Consider the following 23,020-nt stretch of genomic DNA (forward strand, 5'->3'; position numbering starts at 1 on the left):
TTTCTTAATTAAGCTAATTTAATGACTAGTTCGCTCTTAAAAAACCAGTTCAAAAATTATGCTTTAAAAAATCGGTTTAGCCTATTTTTTTTAAATGGGTTCACGCCACATGTCGCACTTTTAAGAGAAGTTTCAGCTATTTATATATATATATATATATATATATATATATATATATATATATATATATATATATATATATATAATCCTAGACGTATTAATACATAATAATTGTTTTTTGGAATACGGTGGTCTTTGGTGGAACTTTCAGTCCACCCAACCAAATTCTGAAAGAAGTTGAGACAGTTTTGGAGATTTCAAGCAGACCAACTTATCATCAAGTTTAATTCGGACCGGCCAGTAGCTTTCCCACAGAGGATAAACATGGGTGCGGCCCCCCACAAATCTGGTGAAGATTAATTGGGACGCTGCTGTGGATTCTACTAAGAAAATAATAGGATTGGGGATTATCATCCGGGATGAGAAAGGAAAATTTCTAGCCGCTGTTAGTAAGCATCAAAGACTTGCAGTGGAGCCGGTGGTTGCTGAAGCAATTGCTGCTATCAATGCTGTCATATTTTGCCAAGAACAAAGCTTCCGGAATGTTATATTCGAAGGGGATGCTCTACAGATGGTTCGGGAGGTCAATTCGGAGAGACACTGCAGCAGCAATTACGGGCATTTGGTGGAGGACATAAAGCTCGGACTCAGGCAGTTGAACTCTGCACGATTTACTCACGTCCGACGATCAGCAAATACAGCAGCTCACGCGCGCACTAGCCGTATTGGCTAGGACCCGTCACTGGTGTTAGATGGAATTTTCTTCCACCCAACATTAGTGGTATTGTACAGTGGGAGGAATCTCATTCCACCTCTTGATTTTTCGCTCTTTTTGGGCATGAATAAGATTCCAGATTATTACTTCAAAAATAATTTGATTTATATTATTTGTTTCCTTATTTGATTCGGACATTAATAATACTTAATTTATTGAATAATTTATATATAAAAAACTCTTGAAATATAATTAACGCAATTAATTACGCTAATTAATGACCCATTTTTTAAGTACAAAACCGGTTAAAAAATTATGCCTTAAAAAACCGGTCTAACCTTTAAAAAAAAGTGGGTTCACGCCACATGTCGCAATTTTAAGACACTTCTAGGAGGAGTTTCGGTTTATGCCTTAAAAAACGGGCGTAACCTTTTAAAAAAAATGGGTTCACGCCACATGTCACAATTTTAAGACACTTCTAGGAAGAGTTTCGGCCTATTAAATTGGGATAAAGTTTTCTTCTAACTTGGTATCGAGTCTATTAAATTGACATGTATTCAAAATATACGTCAATTTAATAATTGTGTTTGAGAAAATTCTTCTAACCTAATTTGAAAGAAAATTACATCATATTGTTCAAATGATCAAAGCAGGAGCACGTGAGGGGTATCATTCCCTTCCTATCAAAGTTTGTTTGTTTGTTTGTTTGTTTGTTTTTTTTTTTTTCCAATTTGATATGTTTTATAAACGTTAAATCCATGTATACTCTAATTAATGTTACAATATCACAAATACAATAAGAAATTTCTTCTATTCATACCTTATCCGTGCATGATTTGTTTGGCCACAGCCATGGCTAACCAATCTGTCAATATATATATATAAGGGTTAAAAACCAAATACCCCCTCTGGGGTTTGGTAACTTTATTTTTACTCTCCTGAGGTTTCATTTTTATCACAGGACCCCCTAGGGTTTTGATAAATGACTAAATTAGTCAATCTGTTAGTTGACCGTTAGGACTGACACGTGGACCAATCAGATGTTGACACGTGGCATCTATTTAATTTTTTTAAAATTTTTTAAAAAAGGTATTTTAACAAAAAAAAAAAAAAAAATTGGGGGTGGCTCTTATGGCCATGGGGGTGGCCGAGCCACCCCCTTTGGCCATGGGGGTGGCTAGGCCACCCCTATCTGGCCGAATGGGGGAGGCCAAGCCACCCCCTGCACACCAGGGGGTGGCTCGGCCACCCCCTCGAGCCACCCCCTAGTGCCCAGGGGGTGGCTAGGCCACCCCCTCTGGCCCCCATGGCCAAAGTCCACCCCCAAATGGCCAAGGAGCCACCCCCAATTTTTTTTATTTTCTTTTTTATTTTTTTAATTTAAAAAAAATTAAATATGTGCCACGTGTCAACATCTGATTGATCCGCGTGTCAGTCCTAACGGTCAACTAACGGATAGACTAACTTGGTCATTTTTCAAAATCCCAGGAAGGTCCTGTGATAAAAATGAAACCCCAAGGGGATAAAAATAAAGTTACCAAACCCCAGAGGGTATTTGGTATTTAACCCTATATATAAAGAGAGAGAGCAATTTGGTGAAGGCGGCTATGAGGTGAACGATAAACATAGAATCTGAATTAATCAAAATTTATTTCTTCTTTGTACATGTGTATACTTTGCTGAATATTGCACAATACTAATCACAAGAATAGGAACATGTGTTGTCAAGAAAATTATTAAAAAATAAATAAAAATTGCCTGTCTACTAAATTTTAGCGGTGTGAAAAAACTAAGCTAGAAGTTCTCCTTGTGAAAGTGGAAGTGAGTTGATGAGTTTAGGCAAAATTCTTGCCAGAGCTTCTTTAGTGATTTGGTAAGCCTATGACTACCGCAGTAGAATACACCTGCAACAACACCGTCATCAATAATCAACTAGGAGTATTTGTTTTTTTTTTTTTTTTTAGAAAAAAAAAAAAAAACTAGGCGTATTTGTAAAACAATAACTATTTATTTTTAGAGGTAAATACATTTTCTCTTTATGAACTATAACGCATTTTTACTTTGCCCCCATGAACTATTAACCCTACTCGACCCCCATGAACTATCATTTTGTGCCAAAAACTCTCAATTTCATCAGTTAAAGGCGTTAACTCAGATGGTTAAGATGACAATACATTGTAGTTTATGGGGGCAAAGTAACAATGCGTTGTAGCTCATGAAGGTAAAGTGACAATAAATTGTAGTTCATAGGGGCAAAGTGACGGGTAAACCGCCTAAGTTAACGCATTTGACTGACGGAAGGAAGGCTTTGGATACAAAATGGTAGTTCTTAGAGGTTGAGCAGTAGGGTTGGTAGTTCGTGGGAGCAAAGTGAAAATGCGTTATAGTTCATAGGAGAAAAGATAATTACCCCTTATTTTTATTTTTTTTAAAAAGGTGACTTTTTTCTTTTTTCTTTTTTTTTTCTAAGCAAATAAGGAGCGGGTACAGGATTAAAACACCAAATAAGGGGTGGGCTCCCCAACAATACACACAAAACGAAAATTACAATGCAGAAAATACACAAATAGTAGGCAATGGGTCATAAATGACCCAGGCCACTCTAGAAAGGCTTCTAAAAGCGGTTAAAAAGGCAAAACCTAGAGACACCCGAAGGTAACCCACAAGCAAGCAAAGAACAAGGCATCCAAAAGGATGCCAAAGGAAGGTAAGCAATGTAAGAAATCGAAATGGGTCTAACGGAGAAGCAAACCGGCATTTGGCAATAGAAATCCTCACAAACAAGCTCAAATAAAGCAATACAAGGCAGTAAAATAAATTACAAAGGATAAGCATAAATCCAAACCCAAAAACCAGAACCACCTGCAAGGGAGTTGAGGAAGTCGTGCCGGAGCGAGGTTGGAAGGCCAATTTGACAGAGGAAGACAACTTTAGCTCCAAAAGAGCAAAAACCGAAACCCAAAACAAATCCGAATGAAGGAAGCGATTTGGCGGTGCAGACGAGGCGGCATGACGGCAAAGGAAGCACGGGTGATGCGATTTTGGGAGGATGGGGGATAAATCGCACAAGGTGATAACAAAAGTGGTTAGAGAAAACTCTAAACCATGAAGAACCAAAACCTTCATAAGGAAGGAAAGCAAGGAAAGGGAAACTAGGAGAAGGGGAAGGGAGGAGGGGAGAAGAAATGAGATTCTTCCCCCCTCCCAGACTAGTCGGCGGCTAGGGTTTCTAAGAGAAAAGAAGAGAGAGAGCAGAGCGAGGAGAGAGGCTTCAACCAGGAATATTTTTCTAGCTTTGACTTCTAGCTTTTTTTTTTTTTAAAAAAAAAAAAAATTAAGTTGGCTTGGATTAATGGAAAGAGTGACTTTTGAAGTGGTTGCATCTAGGACTGATAATTTGTGTTGGTGTGTTGGGTGCTCACAGGTCAACCCAAACATGACCTATTTAAATTAATGGGTTATACGACAAGATGTGATCCTGTCCAACCCTATGTTAAGCAATCAAGAAGGTTGTTACTCTAGCCCGCACTTCAATCAAACAACAAACAACGGACCTAGGTCTATCCTATGCTCCGGTCTTTTAAGATTTATACCTATGGTATTGCAGCCTATTCTCATATTGTCCGCTACGGCCAGCAAGACCGTATGCTCTGATACCATACTATAACGCCCCCATAATTAGCCTCGGCTAACCTGGCAGGGTTACTGGCAATTACCCCACTTAAACCAACTGGTGGCTAAATGAGGAATTCCCTCTCTAAGCATTTTCAGAGTTAATGTATAGGAATGTGTAATAAATCTGTGAAAACTATAAATCATTACAGAGACAAGTATATTCCTCAAATAAAGACATGTAGCAACTAATCAATAATAAATGGCAAACTTGATAACTATATAAAGAATCTTTAGATAAAGCTATAGTGGCAACCACGCTAACGACTTAGTAAGTAAACCTCAAAATTAGGAATGACATGAGCCCATTTATATAAAAATAAACGTGCAGTTTCAGTAAACATTTAAAAAGAGGTATTGCCTCTGTTAATATACCATAAAAGTGTTATTTGATTAATAAAAGAGTGGTGTACTCCCGGCGGAAATCGCCTAAGTCTTTTAATGCAAAAAACTAATGCTTTATAGGTCATAACTCTCATGTATGGTCTAACCGAAATATTACCCCTTCTCAGCTGGGTTGGTGCTGTCCAGAGCGACCCGTAATACAATGCCAGTGCCTTGACCATTGTACGCTACCGTCCATCACATTAGTGACACGACTGAGTATGACCTTGGGTGGCCCACACCACTATTGATGTATGTCCTGTAGTGACCAACCATTAGGGAATGGCTGCGCTGGTCACGAAACCATTGGATCCAAAGCCCACACACATACACATTAACCATAAAATAGTCTATATAGTAAGCCCATAACCATTATACCACCATATCGGTGTACCATGTCATACGATGCATTTTATCAACCTATTATTAAAGCAGTTACCAAGTTATTACAAAAAGTAGACATGCTCATATCATACGTGTGGTCAGTCAAATGACTTATCCCATGTTTTTAAGGAAAGTGTTTGTAAGTGTTTACTTACCTCGTTTGCTCACTCAAGTCCTCTAACATCAGAAAAACCATGCTATAACGAAATATAACACATCGTTATGCACAGTACTAGAGGACTTCTATGAGTAGGATGCTAAGCCTTATCCAACAAAAGGGGTTGCTGAACTCTAAAATACACGAATGTGAGGCTTAAGGGCAGATGCCTGGTTTCCTAGTCGTACGTACGAGCTTGAGGGTGTACGTCTGCCTGGTTAGTGAGTTTAGGCAATCTGACCAAAAGCTCCAAACTGCATTTTAAGGTTCCTATGGAATCTATAGGCTACTATGTCACCTTTTAGGCTACTGAATAAACGCATGCATCATAGGAAAACATAATATCATGCAATACAAGGAACTGAAGAGGTTTTTTAAACTCTTTCTAAAGGTAGAGTGATTGGGAGCAATTGCAACATTTTCTTATTAAACAAAAATTATTTCTCCTACCATATGTTTACTACAAAAACATAACATCACCAAAGCATTAAAACTCCCACTATTAAGTAGGGGTGTCAACCCGGTCCGGTTTCCCGGTTTTTGCCCAAAACCGGAACCGGAACCGGGGTACCCCGGTTCTCGGTTTTGGGAAACCGGAACCGGAACCGGGACCCCGGTTAACCGGGGTCCCGGTTCCCGGCCGGTTCCGGTTTTACCCGGTCCGGTAACCGGTTTTTGAAAAAAATTAGTGTTTGGGGCTTATTTTAGGTATTGGGCCTAAAATAAGCCCATTATTTTTTTCATAAGTTAGCTCATTTAAAAAAAAACTATTAATCTTTTTGTCTAAATTAAAAAGGCTTTATTGTGATTGGTCCAAATAATTAAAAAATAAACCTAAAAAAGCCTAAAAATCCTAAAAAATCAATGTTTTTGCCTATATGAGCCTTAGAAATAAAAAATCAAATTTTTTAAAATACCCTAAAAATCATTTTAAATTATATACATAAAGAAAACATTAAAACAATAAAAAGTAAAAACAAGTATGTAAACAAACCAACATGCACAAGAAATAAATACCCCTTACTACAACAATTCAAAACCCAAAAAAATAAAAAATAAAACAAGTATTTAAATAATCTACCAATCAAAAGAAATACACTCACAATAAAAATAGTTTACAAACATATTACAAAGACAATATATATATATATATATATTATTTAATAAAATAAGACCCGGTTCCGGTTTTCCCGGTTTTTACCGGGTGCCAAAAACCGGGACCGGAACCGGGGTCCCGGTTTTTTTTTTTTTGGCAACCGGAACCGGAACCGGTCCCCGGTTTCCCGGTTTCCCGGTTTTCCGGTCCCGGTTCCGGTTTCCCGGTTATTTTTGACACCCCTACTATTAAGAAATCACAAACTCATAATGTGCTAGTATTCAATAACCTCATAAGCAATAAGTCCAAGTATCCTAGTCATTGGGCCAGAGGATCAGGTCTTTATCAACTAAGAGGCGCACCAGTACCCCTGTCCTCAGTACTATGATATATAGAGCCATTTGAAAAATTTATAAGGAGAAGGGGTGAGTTCAATAACTTAGTAAATAGCCACAACACCGTAGTAAAAATGCTATAAACATGCTATACGGATTTTTATGCTATAAACATGCTATGCGGATTTTTATGCCATAATCTCAATCATGCAAGAATAGTAAATGAGTAAGCACTTCCTTTTACTTTTATTTCAAAATAGTTGTTTTAACGTTTGACCCGACTCCACAATTTTACCATGAGCGGCGTACGTTGGCTTGTCTCGAAGGACCTATATACTCATCATGTCGTCACAGGGGAGAGCTACCAGGTTGGGATCTTCCCTAGGTGAAGGCCATTCGGCCGATAGCACACACCTTCTCGTAACCATCTTTCGGTGTGCTTGCCATGCTACCCATGTGATCTGATACTGTTCGTGACTATAATAGTCCTCAGGGTTCAACATTTATAAATATGAATGCACATGTAACATGTCCTATGATCTTGTAAGCTCATCTATAACTGTATACTATACCATGAAACCTTGTGAGCTTGTTTCATTCAAAATCGCATTCATGCATAACTCATAAAAATGAGGAAATTCTACTACGTAAAATTCTTAAACCATGACATATGATTGAATAAAACTTGGCATCAAAATATGAAAGGAATTGCAATTTCAAATCATGTAAGTGAATGATTTATAAAATTCCCAACATTTTTCCAAAGGTTTATAATAAAATATGTTAGGGTTTTTAGTGTTGTGTCCCCTTGCCTGGCATCGCATGCCCTTATTTGATTCTGCATCCAACTTACAATTCCTACAACGGAGGTAAAAAGTACCTTAGTCATCAATTCGTTTACAGGTTTCAATCATGCATCACTTAGTTGCTAAGGATCTTAACTCTAATCTCTATCCCACCATCGTCTATCCTTAGCCAAAATATAAATCCATCATCAAATCATCATTTTTCTCCAGCCAAGCCATCCGTTAACTTACAATCAGTAAAATCCAAAACATCAAGATAGTATTAATTGCACCTAGGCATAATCACATTTTTCTCATAAGTCAACCAACACCAATTTCCATGCTTATTGATAAATTGAAATCTAACATGCAAGGTCTTAGATAGGTTACCTAATGTGTGTTAATCATTATCTATTTACCTAAATTCATAACCGAAACATCATCAATACATTAATTCCTCAAAATCAAAGAGTCGTCTAGTATGCATCAATCCAACTTTCGATCGTCAGAGTAAACTCAAGGCTTGTCCCAATTTTCGGCTAACAAAACAAGAACCAAAAAGTCACCTCCAATTACCCAATCACTTAACAACCCAAAAATCATTATTACTAAATACTACAAATCAAAACGCATTTGCAATTTCATCCAACAAACCCACGAATTTATAATATCTATCAATAGAGACACCTATGAATCAAAATATGTTACCTATAAATCAACACAATTAACTAAGCTCATTCAAAATTTCTTCAAAATTAATCACAAGGCTTGAGATTAAGAATTACCTTGCAAAACTTTATGGGTTTCTCTATCCTTCCTCTTTCTCTTCTTCTTCCTCTTTTTTCCTCTTCTTTCTTTCACTTCATCTTTTTTTTTTTTTCCTCTCTTTTCTTTCTCTTCTGTGTTACGTTTCTTGCTTTCAGAAGAAGGGCAAGCCCCTCCTTAAATAAGTCATTGTTGGGGACCAGCTTGGTCCCCAAGTAGTTTATAATACAAGGCCATGTGTCATCTTGAGCTTGATGATTTGTCAAGCTTTTTTTTTTTAAAAAAAAAAAAAAAAAAAACTCCTCATGCATTTACATCAGAACGTGGTCATAAAAATATACAATTAATTCTCAATGAGCCTGAACCTTTTGACTACCACTTACCCAAAAATAGTGGCCTATGAACATCATTAACCCATCCAATTAATTTCCCAAATCGCAGATACTTTAACTACTTGATAGCTTGACCTATTAAACTTGGAAAGATCATAACTCTTTCAATTTCACTCCAAATGATACGAAATTTGTCTTAAAATTTTTTTCATTCAAAGGCTCACCACATATTTAAAAATCATAGCAACTCATAACTTTTTGGTACCTCAAAAGTTCCTCGAAATTCAGTGGCTATGTTTGACTGAAATTTCTATTTTGACACTTGCATCTTCTAAAAATCATAACTCCTTCTACAATAGTCCAAAAATCATGAAACCACTTTTAAAATCTTCATTTCTCATCATTATACAAGAATTTAATGCAGTTTTATTTAAGGTCAATCATTGAATTTTCGGTGTCCAAAACAATGTGACTTTTCTTTCAATAACCCACTAAATTTCTAACTAACAATTTCCATCATCTTTCACATCAAGTCTACTTACATAACTCCGTATAAATCTTAATAAAATTGTAAATCCTTACTATCCTTGATATTAAGATAACCTTTATTTTAGAGTATAAATTTCGGGGTATTACAACACAAAAGCCTCAAGTTAATTTTAGGAATCTAGCTTCTTACTAAAATTCTTCCAAATTCGGATCTAATCAAAAATTCCCTAAATTATTATGATTTCAAACTTGAAATTCAATGAGTAGAACAAAAACTCAAAGAGAAACTAGAGATTTCAATAATATAGCAAAATTCCTAAAATCCCATACATGAACCCTAATTTTCAGACCCAACACAAAGTCTCACAAATCCTCACAATTTCTAGCTTCTAATCCCACAAGTATAACAAAATTTACAAGAAAATGGTAAGGATTTTACCTATGGCCAGAATCCTTCTTCTTCTTCCTCTTTTTCTTTCTTTCTTTCTTTCTTTCTTTCTTTCTTCTTCTTCTTCCTCTTTTTCTTTCTTTCTTTCTTTCTTTCTTCTTCTTCTTCCTCTTTTTCTTTCTTTCTTCTTCTTCCTTCACGGCCAGCAGCTTTATCTCTATCTCTATCTCTATCTCTATCTCTATCTCTTTCTCTCAATCTCCAGAGCTCTCTCTCTCTCATGTACGTGTATGTGTGTTGGTAGGGAAGAGAAGAGAAGAAAGTAAAAGGGAGAAGAGAAAGAAAGGAGGGAGTTGTGCGTGAGGGAGGCGGAAGTGAAAAAAGTGCTAAACCTAAAGGAAAAACAAAAGCAATACATATATATATTGGTACCCGGTTACCCGATTATAATTGGGTGCCAAAAATTGGAACCAGAACTGGGATACCCGATTATCAGTTTTTTCAACCGGTTTCAAAATAGGTTCCCCGGTTTCTTGGTATTTCTTGACACCCCTACAAGCACCCCAACTCTCCAGATTTTTTTTTTTTTTTTTAAAGGGTTATTATTTTTTCAATTCTTAAGTTTAAAATATTTATTTATTTATTTTAATTTTAATTTTTCCATTATTTTATTATTTTTTTAAGCATATGTGGCATCCAAAGCATAGGTACCACCTATGATATAATGCAACATCAGCCAATCTGTTGATTTGGTATTAATATGTAGCATTTGGGATAGGTGTCACCTTTTTAAGCGTGCTGAGGTATAGTTCTGTTAAATTTTTGGACAAATTATGGACGGAAGTACTAAGTGTGTCTTTTTAATATTTACGGGTAGCACTTGGGACACTTTTCGAAACAGAGGGGTTTGTTTGATTTTCAAACCAACAAGACTACAACAGGTGCCAAAAGGAGTTCTGAGATTCTTGAGATCATACAAACTGATCTATGTTGACCTTTTCCTACTCTTTGCATGAATGACCAAAGATATTTTATATCCTTTATTGATGACCATACACGTTTTATGTACCTCTATCTTCTGAATGATAAGGTTGATGCATTAAATGCTTTCAAGACCTATAAGATAGAACTAGAGAAACAAAAGGAAAAGAAATTCAAGATCGTAGGTACTATTATAGAGGTGGAGAGTACTATGGTAGGTACACAGAAAATGGACAATGATAAGTCGTCTATTTGCGAAATTCCTTGAAGAGGAAGGTATTGTTGCTCAATGCACGATGTCTAGCACACCACAACAAAATGGTGTAGCAGAAAGAAGGAATCGCACACATATGGACATGGTTAGGAGCATGCTTAGTAATTCTCATCTCCCTTTATTTCTAATGGAATGAAGCCCTAAAATTGTTGTGTATGTGTTAAACAAGGCTCCATCTAAGGCTATCCTTAGACACATTTTGAATTATGGAATGGGTGGAAACCAAGTCTAATACTTTTTATCGTTTGTGCTTTATTCTGGTCTATGATGAATGTACTACGTTGAATTGTTTTTCTTGCTTCAGTTATGTTCCTTTATAGGAGAGTTAACCTTCCGTTGAACAATGCAAAAGAGGTGAGAAAAGAGTGATGCGAGATCCCCTTTCACCTTGAGTAGTGGATTATCAGATGGGTAGGTGAGAAATAAGATTCGGGCCGTGATTCACAGCACGCCAGGCTAATTTTAATTTTTTTTTTTAATTTTTTAATATTAAAAAAAAAAAAAAATTTGCCGGCGTGCATGTGTTTAGCTTCACCCATAAGATTCTCACACATTGTCTTTACTTCCCAAATACATAAGTTGCTAATCCCAAGGTGCATCAATGGTTGGAACTACTTGAGAGGGTGACTTGTCAAGGCTTAAGAAATTCGTTGAAGTTTAACCATTCAAATCGCTACATACAAACTCTGTGTTAGAATTCTTATGACCCATTCATTGTGTCAAGCCACACAATGTGTTCATGGCCTAACGATAGAGTTGCTAAACCACATCTTGCCTTCTAAAGTACAACTTCCCTTTTTATTCCCATAAAACAATTCATAAGTTTTGTTTATGGATATCGCATCATTGGTAAGATTTAACTATGATCATCATTTGTTGAGGTGATGCAGGGTATTTCCCTCTTTCAATGTTCACTTGTATAAAAGGGCGTCACCTTGTTGCTTCGGCCCATTGAGGCATCCTTGTTCTATCAGGGAAGGTGATCACATGATTGTCTTTAATGTTGAATGGACTTTCATTTTACAACCCTTAACTTACATATTTCATCTGAACGGCTTGGGTTTGACAACCCTTCTCCAACTTCTTATTTTTGAATGAGACCCTCTTTTTATGTATCAGACTAGGCCTTGTGTTGGGCTAACGAGAGCCTCCTTTTTGAGCTACCTATCTTGGTGCCACTATTGTTGGGCTTTTTTCTGAATGGTAAGGAGAGACGTTGCTGGGCCTCCCAAGCCTAATTGGCATGGCTAGCATGGAGCCTAGCTATTATGCCTTGGTCCACTCAAGTCACATGCTTTGGTGATGATTCAGGGAGAGCGCATGGAGGTTGTAATTTGATGGTCAATTTCGGATGTCTGAATTGTGTCATCGAATCCCTGATGTTCTTACACGACCGATGGTCTCCCTCATCTTTCATTGGGCAACCAATCTCTCAATAGCTTGATACGAAACTCATTGCTCTGCTTTGGCTATCTGTTCAACTTTGATTGTAATGCCCAAAAACTGGACCTTGACCATTTTGGTAGGGTTACTGGCAATTTCTAAGTTCAGTTAATTGATAACTAATTGAAGAAATCTTCCGTCTAACATACTCAAAGTAAATGTAAGCGGAAGGTGAAAATAACAGTTTTGAGATAGTTAAAAATCTCAAGGTATGCATGTATTATCATCAATCATAAACTTAGAGTTTCTAACCAAAAATAGTCATTTCAATCAAATGTGGTATTGCAAACTAGACTTTTGGCTTCTCCCTTTTATAAGTTCCTTTAAAACAGATAGCCTGACAAGCCGCAAATACTGCGTAAGTGTAAGACTTAGTAAGTAAACCTCAGAATTGAGTATGAAATGAGATTTTGTTATATGTAAAAGTAAATGTGTATTTTCACAAGCAAATCATGCATTGCCATTGTTATTCTACCCTAACAGTATAGTTACAATTTTTGAGAAGTGTGGGGGTTAGGGGTGGACAGACTAACCGTTTACCGCCTATCGACTGTTTATCAACCGCCACTGAACCGTCAACGACTGACAACCGACTTTCGACGGTCGATAGGCGGAATAAAAAGATTGTTTGAATATTGGTTCAATTTTGTAGGTGGTAGAAATTTTTTTTTATCGGTTAACTGACATAGCCGATTTTTCAAGTGAATTTTGAATTTTATCTAGAAAATTTCCTTATTATGTTTGTTTAGCTGATTTGTGGTTGTCATTTTGGTCTATTTTCCATGAATTTACTTTTTCTTTTCATTTAGAAAACATATTCTTTATAGTTACAAGGAAATTGATAAGTCTTAACATGAAAACTTGTAACCGACAATTAACTGATTTAACCAACCACCTATTAACCGACTAACCAATTAACCGAAAAAGTCGAACCTATTCCTTGTCGGTATGAAGTAGGTTAATTAATCGACTTAACCGACTTTTACGAATCGGTAAGCGAAAGTGCCCTTACCGACAATGACCGATCTGATACCCACCCCTAGTGGGTTTATTCCCAACGACAATCACTTTTAAGTTTTAATGCAGAAAACTAATGTCGTAATAGATCATAACTATTATACATGGTTGTTGGAGAGAAAAATAGCTCGTTAGAGGCGAGGCGAGGGCTCTCCCGAAGCAGATTGCCTAGAGCCCCCTTTCGCCTAGCAAACATGTCTCGAAGGGCCCTCAGCATGGCCAAACCATCCTCATACAGCCACGAGGACGTTCGAACGAGGTGGATGTCCAACCTGACAGGCGCACATCCCTACACCACCAAACAGAAGATTTCGACCATCCCTTGTAGGATATTGCACTGAGTACATGTCCTTGCACCACCAAACGTGCAATGGTTAGATATATGCATGTATAAATGTAAAATGTGCATCCTGAATAAAACAGAGGAATTATTTGAAAAGCTAAGCCCTGATTCTAATCACCTTTTCCTCACTTCTTCTACCATTCTACTCTAAAATATTTCTCCCATTGCAAATGAGACCCCGGCGTTCCCCATCACCTTAAAACAGTTCAAGTTCTCCAGGGTGACCGAAAACTGTGTTAACAATGGTCTACCTAAGATATTACCCATTCTCAGCAAGGTTGACGCTATTTCAATGGACCTGTAATATAATATCGGTAACTCAAATATTGCATGCTCCCGTCCATAACACTAGTAGCCCAACCAAGTCTGAACTCGAGTGACCCACGCTACTAATGATGTACGCTCTGTAGTGACTTGCCAATCAAACATGGCTATACCAATCACGAGCAACCATTGGATCCAAGACACATATAAATATACACACATTTGACTATAAAGTTAACTTGTATAGTAAGTCTATTGTTGTTATCCCGCACATACTGATGTACCATGGCATACGATGCAATTAATCTTGTACATATTTTACATGCATGCTCTTTCAAATCTCTTATTTTCATTATCTTGCTTAATTAACATACATTTTCACAAAATAGAATTCATGAGAGTTGTAAAAATGCATATTCGGTGCACATAAAATATTCACGCAATACGGAAAAGTAACAACAAGTATTCATGTGAGTTTGTACTCACTTGGGTCATATAGTTCATCCACAAACTCCTCCAAAGGTTTCACACCATCATAATATGAGAAAATACTTATTATTAGTTCTAAACTCAAGGTAAGACAAGTCCTAGACCTAAGCATGTTCAAAACAAACTTTTTGCGTGACCATTAAATGTTTGAATAGAGAAGCTCGAACGTTCGGCCAGAGAGGTTCGATTGTTAGATGCTGGGTAGAAAACTCATTTCAAACAAAAAAAGTTACTAAACCACTTCTAAGCAGGTTCTAAGGCCATAACCTGATCACTAACAAAGTCCTAGTCCAAAACAATATTTTTATGTAGAAGAAACTACGTCTAACATTATTAAAATGTTAACTCATGCTTAAATCAAGATTAAAGCCAACAACATAACTACAAGCTTGGAACTTTCAAGGTAAACTATGAAAAACACTTAATTAAACAACATAACGACTAAGTAAAGAACAAGCTAGGCTTAGAAGACTACATTCTTGAAGCAAAGCCTTTAAGAAATTCCCATATTCTTCCAAAACTCACACATAAACAAAGTTTTCTTCGGGCAATAAGGGCAGAGTGAGATTTAAAGGGGCAAGGGAGGGAGTACTTATAGGGTTTGATTGTGGACCACCAAACGTTTGGTGTTCTATTACCAAACAGTTCTAGGATTGTAGGTCGAACGTTCAGTTGTCCTAATAAAACATTCGGTCAGAACTAAAAGACCAATTTTTTTTTTACTTCCAATGAATCCTATTGAACCTAGTAAAGTAATAAACTTTTCGACTTAACCTAGTAATCACTTGGGGTACCATAGGATAAGCAATTAGCGGTTATTAACCGTTTTCTCTACCCCTACAACTGCAAACCGCCGTATCTAAGACAATTATAGGTATTTTCCAACCGCCTACAAAAAGCAATTATGTTTTAGAGTTATATGAAAATATTCACTAATATTAAAATCAAACTTTAATTTGTTCGTTAGATTCAATAAATACGAAGAATGCACCAACGACAGATTGCCGTGGCCCACAATGACCAGCCCTAATATCTTTTTTTTTTTTTTTACATGACCAGCCCTAATATCTACTACAGAAAGCAAAAAGCATGGCACGCAGAAAAAACGACGTCGGATGTAGACACCAGCTACTGCAGGCGGCGATCCGGGAAGCCCAAAAACCGAGGCCCAGCGAGGAGGGATGAGTCAGAATGACAACGGTCTATCACCTCACTCGCTGGCCGACTCAGTGAGTCGTCGTCTCCGTCTCTCACTCTCTCTCTCTCACACCAAACCAAAGCAAAGCCTTTTCCACTCTCTCTCTACCTCTGCGCACACGCCTTCCCTTTCTCTTTCTCTATCTCTATTATCCCTCTGCCCTTTTTCGTCTTTTTCTCTCGTCCTCTTCGGCCTCCCCAATCAGACAGCCCTCCTCCCTCCACGTCACCATCGTCTTCTTCATCCCTGCGACCCCTCTTTCTCTTTCTCTATTTATAACCGCCTCGCCCCTAGGGTTCCACAGATTTACCCCCAACACAATCCGTCTCTCTCTCGCTCTGAGCACCACAAATTCTCGTACCTCCGCGACACCTTCGATGTCTCGAACTTTTCCCTCTGCTCTCCAATTTCGCCATAGAAGCTCTTCGACTCACGAATGAGGTACTCGATAAAATCCCTATTTTAAAAGATTCTTTGTGGGTTTTTTGTTTTTTGGAGTAATTGTTTGTTCACCGATTTTTCTTGCTTCGATTTGTGTAAATAGTCACAGATTTTAGGACTTCGGTTTGCTTTTAAAATTTTAATTTGATATTGTTCTTTTTAGGGTTTTGATTTGGCTCTGTCCGATAACGGTTGGGAATTCTTGATATTTGGTTAATTGGGTAGTTGGGGGTGATTTGGGTGTGTTAATGTTCCATGGCGATTGAGAAGAATAACTTTAAGGTGTCGAGGTTTGATTCGGAGTTTTCTCCCGGTAGTAGGGAGACTGTGTCGAGTGATGAGGATGAGCTGCAACGGCGTAGCTCGGCCGTTGAATCTGACGACGAGGATGAATTTGATGATGCGGATTCTGGGGCAGGGTCCGACGACTTTGATTTGCTGGAATTGGGAGAAACAAGGGCGGAGTTTTGCCAAGTCGGGAATCAGACTTGCAGTATTCCATTGGAGCTGTATGATCTTCCGGGTCTGGAAGATATATTGTCGGTGGATGTGTGGAATGAGTGCTTGACTGAGGAGGAGAGGTTAAGCCTCACGAAATTTCTGCCCGACATGGACGAAGAGACCTTTATGATTACTCTAAAAGAGCTTTTTACGGGTTGTAATTTGCACTTTGGGAGCCCCATTAAGAATTTGTTTGATATGTTGAAGGGAGGTTTGTGTGAGCCAAGGGTAGCTCTGTACCGGGAAGGTTTGAATTTCTTTCAGAAGCGGCAACACTACCATCATTTAAGGAAGTATCAGAACAATATGGTTAGTAACCTTTGTCAGACAAGGGATGCTTGGCTTAAGTGTAGGGGATACAGTATTGATGAGAGGCTTCGTGTGTTGAATATTATGAAAAGCGAGAAGAGTTTGATGTATGAGAAGATGGAAGATCTGCAGACTGACTCGTCAGAAAGAGAGTCAGGTGAACGGTTGTGGACCAAGAAGACGAAGGACAAGAAAGTTGTGCAGAAAACAGGTCGTCATTCTGCATATGCAGTGGGCTCAAATTTGGACTTTCCTTCACGAGGACGGTTGATGGCTATGGATCTGGAAAATTATGGAAAGCAGTATCCTAAAGGTACACTGAAGTTGGGTGGGTTGAAGCCGCCTTTGGCAAAAGATTTGGTGGGCCACTATCCTTCTGTTTACCATGGTTTGGATATGAATTCTGGACCATATGGTTCAGCTGCAGCTCTTCCTCGTCAGCGTAAGGCTGCAGCTTATGATTCAGCAACAGCGCTTAAGCTAAGGGATCAGATGAGAAGTGGTGATGATGTTGAAGAGATGACATATGGAATGGGTTTACAGTGGGACTCCAAAGTGGGAAAGAAACAGGGCCTTTCAAGAGGTGACGATATAGCCACTGACAGTTTTATGGGTCTGCCTTTGTCTTCAAAAGGTGATTTACCAGCCTTTGGTAGGAACAGGAATTCGATGACAGCAAAGCCATCAAATATGAAACCATCCTATGACTTCGTCAAAAGGCCCAAGTATACTGAGAATGTTCAGCAATTTGCAGTTGGGGATCAGATGAAGCCTTTCAAAGGCCGAGATCTGCAGCGAACCCCCAAAGGAAATAGAGTTGACTCATCTGATCATGCCGAACCATTTTGGCATAAGAGGACTCAGGGCGAGTCTTTTGCCATGGATTCGTCATTTAAAGCTGATGAATGGGATATTAGAAGCAAAAAATGGAAGACAGGGAGGGAGTCCCCTGATCTGAATTACAAATCATATAGAACTTCTTCACCACAAATGAATGATAGATATTCAGTGTCTGCATTTAAAGCAGAACCATCACAAGAGATGATAAAAGGCAAGTATCTGCAGAATGGGAAGAAAAGTAATAGAATGTTTATGAAAAGTGAAGACACAGAATCAGACTCATCCGAGCAATTCGATGATGATGAGGATAGCAATCCCTTATTGAGGAGCAAGTTGGCTTTCCCCGGTGGTGTTCTCGAAGGTTCCCGATCTAATAAGTTGTCACAGTCTGGCCTAGATTCCAAAAAGGCCAAATTTGTTAAGAAAGATACGAAGGGTGGCTTTGGTGATCATGGGCATGTGCCAGGAGTAGAAAACTACACTTCAAGGCAGAGGGGTAAGATTCGAGATAGCAGTCCCTTGCATGAACCTGACACTAGAGCTTTTGGAGACAGCTATGTTTCAGGCTTGGGTAAGTTAAATGATGATGGTGATAGGAAACAAATACACAAACTGAGCAAGAATGGCAAGTTGCATGGGGAACCTGTAGAAAGGTTACACATATCCTCAGTGAAGACCTATTCTTCTGAGAGAAAGCAGAAAAGAGATGCCAGCCGTGATCATTCTGTGCGTCAATCAATTTATTTGCGTGATGATGTTGCTGTTGAGGAGGATGATTCGCTTGAAACACAATTTTTGCCCAATGAGAAGGGGCAGGGTAGATTTGGGAAGAAAGGTCAGAGTAAAGAAGCACGTGTGAATGATCGGAATGGAAGATCTGATGCTCCATTGATAATGTGCAACTCAGTGACCAAGAAGCGGAAAGGAAAGGAGGATGCAATAGACATGGATAGCAGAGATGAAGACGGTGATCTGCAGTCTGACACCCCACAGCACATTGATGATTCCACTCCTTTGAAGAGAAAAACAAAAAGGAAAATGGACCAAGACTCTGGTGGTTCAGATATGGAAAACACTGGGCCACCTGTTACAGAAATGGCAGTAGTAGAGATGGAGCTGGAAGCCAAACCACAGAAAAAACAATTTACCCTGATTACACCTACAGTTCATACTGGCTTCTCATTTTCTGTTGTACATCTTCTTTCAGCAGTTCGCTTGGCAATGATTACTCCACTTCCAGAAGATTTAGAGGTTAGCAAACCTAGAGAGGAGCATAACAAAAACCAAGAGGGCAGTGTTAACAGGGTTCCTTCTCATGAGAAGGTGGATATCAATGTTTCAGAGCATGCTGGGGGGAATGGGCCTTCTCTTACTGTTCAGGAGATTGTTAATCGTGTCAGGTCAAACCCTGGAGATCCTTGTATACTTGAGACGCAAGAGCCACTTCAGGATTTGGTCAGAGGAGTTTTAAAGATATTTTCATCCAAAACAGCACCTTTAGGAGCGAAAGGTTGGAAGGTGCTTGCAACATATGAAAAATCTGCAAAAAGTTGGTCCTGGATTGGTCCAGTGTCTCATAGTTTATCGGATCACGAGACCATTGAGGAAGTGACATCTTCTGAAGCTTGGGGTCTTCCTCACAAAATGCTTGTAAAGTTGGTTGATTCCTTTGCTAACTGGCTGAAAAGTGGTCAGGAGACCCTTCAACAAATAGGAAGTCTCCCTGCCCCACCTTTGGCATTGATGCAGTTCAACATGGATGAGAAAGAAAGGTTCAGGGACCTGAGAGCTCAAAAGAGTCTGAACACCATTGGCCCAAGCTGTGAAGAAGTCCGGTCTTATTTCCGTAAGGAGGAAGTTCTTAGGTATTCAATTCCTGACAGGGCCTTCACTTACACAGCAGCTGATGGTAGAAAATCCATTGTCGCTCCCTTGAGAAGGTGCGGTGGTAAGCCTACGTCAAAAGCTCGAGATCATTTTATGCTGAAACGTGATCGCCCTCCACATGTCACGATTCTGTGTCTTGTCAGAGATGCTGCTGCCAGATTGCCTGGAAGTATTGGTACTAGAGCAGATGTTTGTACGTTGATAAGAGATTCTCAGTATATTGTTGAAGATGTGTCTGATGGACAAGTTAATCAAGTTGTTAGTGGAGCCCTGGATCGTTTGCATTATGAACGTGATCCTTGTGTGCAATTTGATGGGGAAAGGAAATTATGGGTTTATTTACACAGGGAAAGAGAAGAAGAAGATTTTGAAGATGATGGTACTTCATCTACGAAGAAATGGAAGAGGCAGAAAAAAGATCCTACTGAGCAATCTGACCAAGGGGCAGTGACCGTTGCTTATCATGGGACTGGGGATCAAACTGGATATGATTTGTGCTCTGATCTCAATGTAGAGCCATCTTGTAACGACGATGATAAGGGAATGGAACCTGTATATAATGATGTGAGACAAAATCTGGAGGACAATGTTGATATGAATCAAGGATCTGAGCACAGTGACACTCATCAGGATAATCCAGTGGCTTGGGATGCTATTGGCTTAAATCCTATGCGAGAAAACAAATTGCTCTGTCAAGAAAATTCCAGAAATGAAGATTTTGATGATGAAACATTTGGGAGAGAAAGGCCGGTTGGACTCCTTAGTGCAAGCTTATTGTGAGGAATTCTTCAGGTAGTTTCAATAGCGCTATTTGTCTTCTGAATGCTGTCGACTCTTGCATGTGTCAGTGCTTGGAAAATGTATGTGTGCGCGCTTTTTTTCATTTTAAATTGAATGAATTTTTTTAACATAGTATGTTCATGTTCTTGAAGCCTGTTATTATTTCTGTTTTGAGCTATCTTTTTAAGCTGCCTTCTAGTTCTGTATGGAATGGACGGTAATGAGGTCACAGGAGGGGTTCTGGTTCAATTATCATAGGTCAGTGCACTGTTGGAAATGTATGCTACCATACTGACAATTGCGGTTGCTTTTGGTTTTAAAATGATCTCACCTTCTCTACTCTACATGTAGTGCCTCTTTAATGTATCTTGTTGGTTCTGGTTGTTCACTAGATGTTGTTTAGCCAAAATAAGGTTGACTACAGGCGGCCTAGGATTCAGTGTCTTTTGGCTCCTTCGAAAGATCAGTTCCTTTTTAGCGTCTGCTGACCTGCATAAGGCCACACCGTTTCTTGTTTTACTTTGCAGTTTAATTGGACTCGCATCATTCATATGTGGAAATGAATATTATGGTCGGGTCTGTTGTCAGTTTAAGTGCTACTAATGTTTATTATTCTGTTCTTGGTGTTTTATGTCATATGCTATGTAGAGTTTACTTCATTTGGTTGAGCCACTGTTTGCTCTGGAAATTTGATTTCTGCAAAAAAAAAAAAAAAAAAAAAAAAAAGCATAAACACATGAAACAAAAAACCAAAAAGTAGGGAAAACAATATTCAAAAAGTGGGTGGGCTGTTAATAGAAAAGGAGGTTAGATAAGTGCAACCTGTAGAAAACCTAGTGAGAGGTTATTTTGGGAATTACATGTGATGATATACACAGTAACTGAAGAGTGCTTTGTAATTGCTGTTTCGCAAATGTAGTGCTTTCACTTGTATGTAATTAGTTGTTATTTGATTTCAAAACAAATATTTTTCGCATTAGTAGATACTGAAATCCAATTACTACCTTTAAATAGTTTGGCTGCTGAACCTGTGTTTTGTTGGGCAATGGTGATTCATCCCCCTTTTGACACTCCAATATTTCTTTTATATCTGTCTTGGTTCATTATGTATTAAAATCTTCAATTTACAAAAAAATATTGGAGAAACTTTTCCATTTAGCAATAAATTGTCATTATTTGTTTGATAAACATGAGGGCCTTTTTTTTTTTTTTTTCTTTCCAAGGTGATTAAGTTGGATGTTTCTTTCGCAGGTTGATGATTAACCTACATTGGATGCCACGGTGATTGCCACCCTAGGCGTGTGTTATACATTGTTGATGGTAGTGACATGTACATTGATGTCAACGGGAAATGTAGAATAGAAACTTGATCTTGTTTGAGGCCCTTGATTATGTCCAGCACAGGTGGATCTCTTTTATGCTTCTTCGCTCCATAAACAATTCCTTTTTTTTTTTTTTTTTTGGTCTTAATATCTCGAAATCATTTAAAATATATAGGTTTATTTTTGTATATCGAGTTGAGCAAATAGGTCAATTTGGTATATTCTGTAGCGTGCCATCACAATATTTTAACAGAGTGTAAATATAGTTTAGATGAGATTATATGACTATATTTGTCTTGACCAGAACACCCCCAACCCCTTCAAATAAAAAATTACGCCAAGTCAATATTATAAATACAAGCTCGTCCATTTCAGTCTTTAAGACTTTGTTTAATTGCATTTAACGGTGTATATAGTGTTACGCCATTTACAAATATTAAATAATTAATTTAATTTTTATTGGACGGTTCCGTAACGGCGGAAACTACTCGTGACAGGTGGATACGAAAATGGAATAGTATAAAGCAAGCTGATACAAGAGTGGGAACAGGATGGAGTGCTCTTTGATTTAGAAGTGATAAAGCCCCTTCCGAGTCACCACCACCATCTTTCCTCCAAGTCTAATCTTCACATTTCCTAATGGCAGGCAATTGTGAAGGAATGATTTGCCCCAATTGTATAGTGGATTGATGGTCTCTTGTAACACAATTGGAATTCATGACGCGTTCTTAATAACGAATGAGCTTGTGGATAAGTGAGCATAAAAGCATGTCAAGCGTAGAGTGGCAGAGATGTGATGTAAAACTCTATTTTACAGTCTTTAATAGAATTTTAACACATCAAATAAAAACATTAAATATAATAGAGATGAAATTACCGTATATTTAATTTAAATCAATTCTATAGATTTTGCATTCATTATAATCCAATGCCAACCACCTGGGCCCCTACTCACCTCCAAGCTCTTGACTTTGGAGTTTTCAAAACTAACCAAGATAATGGCTACGGTGGTTTTGTCAATCTGTATTTTGTTTGAGGTTGGTAAAGAGAACAAGTTATTTGATGTGAATAGTTATATTATTTTTTGGGTAAAGTGCACTCAACTCCCTCAAACTATCACCTCAATGATAATCTACTCCTCCAAACACTCAATTGCGACAATTTACCCCTCAAACTATCAAAACAATAACCATGTACTCCCCAATCCCCAATGCTAGCAAAATGACAAAATTACTCCTATAAAAATTTTAGTAAAACAAAAATATCCTTAAAATTTTGAAAAAAAAATTAAATTTTAGTATTTTTGTTTTTATTTTAGTTAGGGTAATTTTGTCATTTTCTTAACATTGGTGGTACATTGTCATTGTTT

At 38.1% G+C, this 23,020-nt stretch overlaps 1 protein-coding gene across 2 annotated transcripts; it reads left to right on the forward strand.

The window, feature by feature from the left end:
* Positions 1-15,478: 15,478 nt before the first annotated feature.
* On the forward strand, positions 15,479-22,405 carry LOC132163333 (nuclear factor kappa-B-binding-like protein). 2 transcript variants are annotated; one of them, XR_009438278.2, is made up of 4 exons: positions 15,479-16,012; positions 16,176-20,341; positions 21,581-21,733; positions 22,149-22,405. XR_009438278.2 is itself a non-coding variant. In XM_059573583.2 (3 exons), exon 2 carries the CDS (start codon positions 16,268-16,270, stop codon positions 20,327-20,329), a length of 4,062 nt encoding a protein of 1,353 aa, XP_059429566.1. In that variant the 5' UTR covers positions 15,479-16,012; positions 16,176-16,267; the 3' UTR covers positions 20,330-20,341; positions 21,581-21,839. The 2 variants fall into 2 exon arrangements, 1 of the variants encoding a protein (XP_059429566.1); XM_059573583.2 differs by lacking the exon at positions 22,149-22,405 and having other exon boundaries at positions 21,581-21,839.
* The last annotated feature ends 615 nt before the right edge of the window (positions 22,406-23,020 follow it).

This window comes from Corylus avellana, chromosome 8, assembly GCF_965113065.1.
Source record: "Corylus avellana chromosome 8, dhCorAvel1.hap1.2, whole genome shotgun sequence".
NCBI lineage: Eukaryota > Viridiplantae > Streptophyta > Magnoliopsida > Fagales > Betulaceae > Corylus > Corylus avellana.

Coding starts and splice junctions, on each gene's coding strand:
- LOC132163333 (XM_059573583.2), top strand. CDS start 16,268: ATGGCGATTGAGAAGAATAACTTTAAGGTGTCGAGGTTTGATTCGGAG.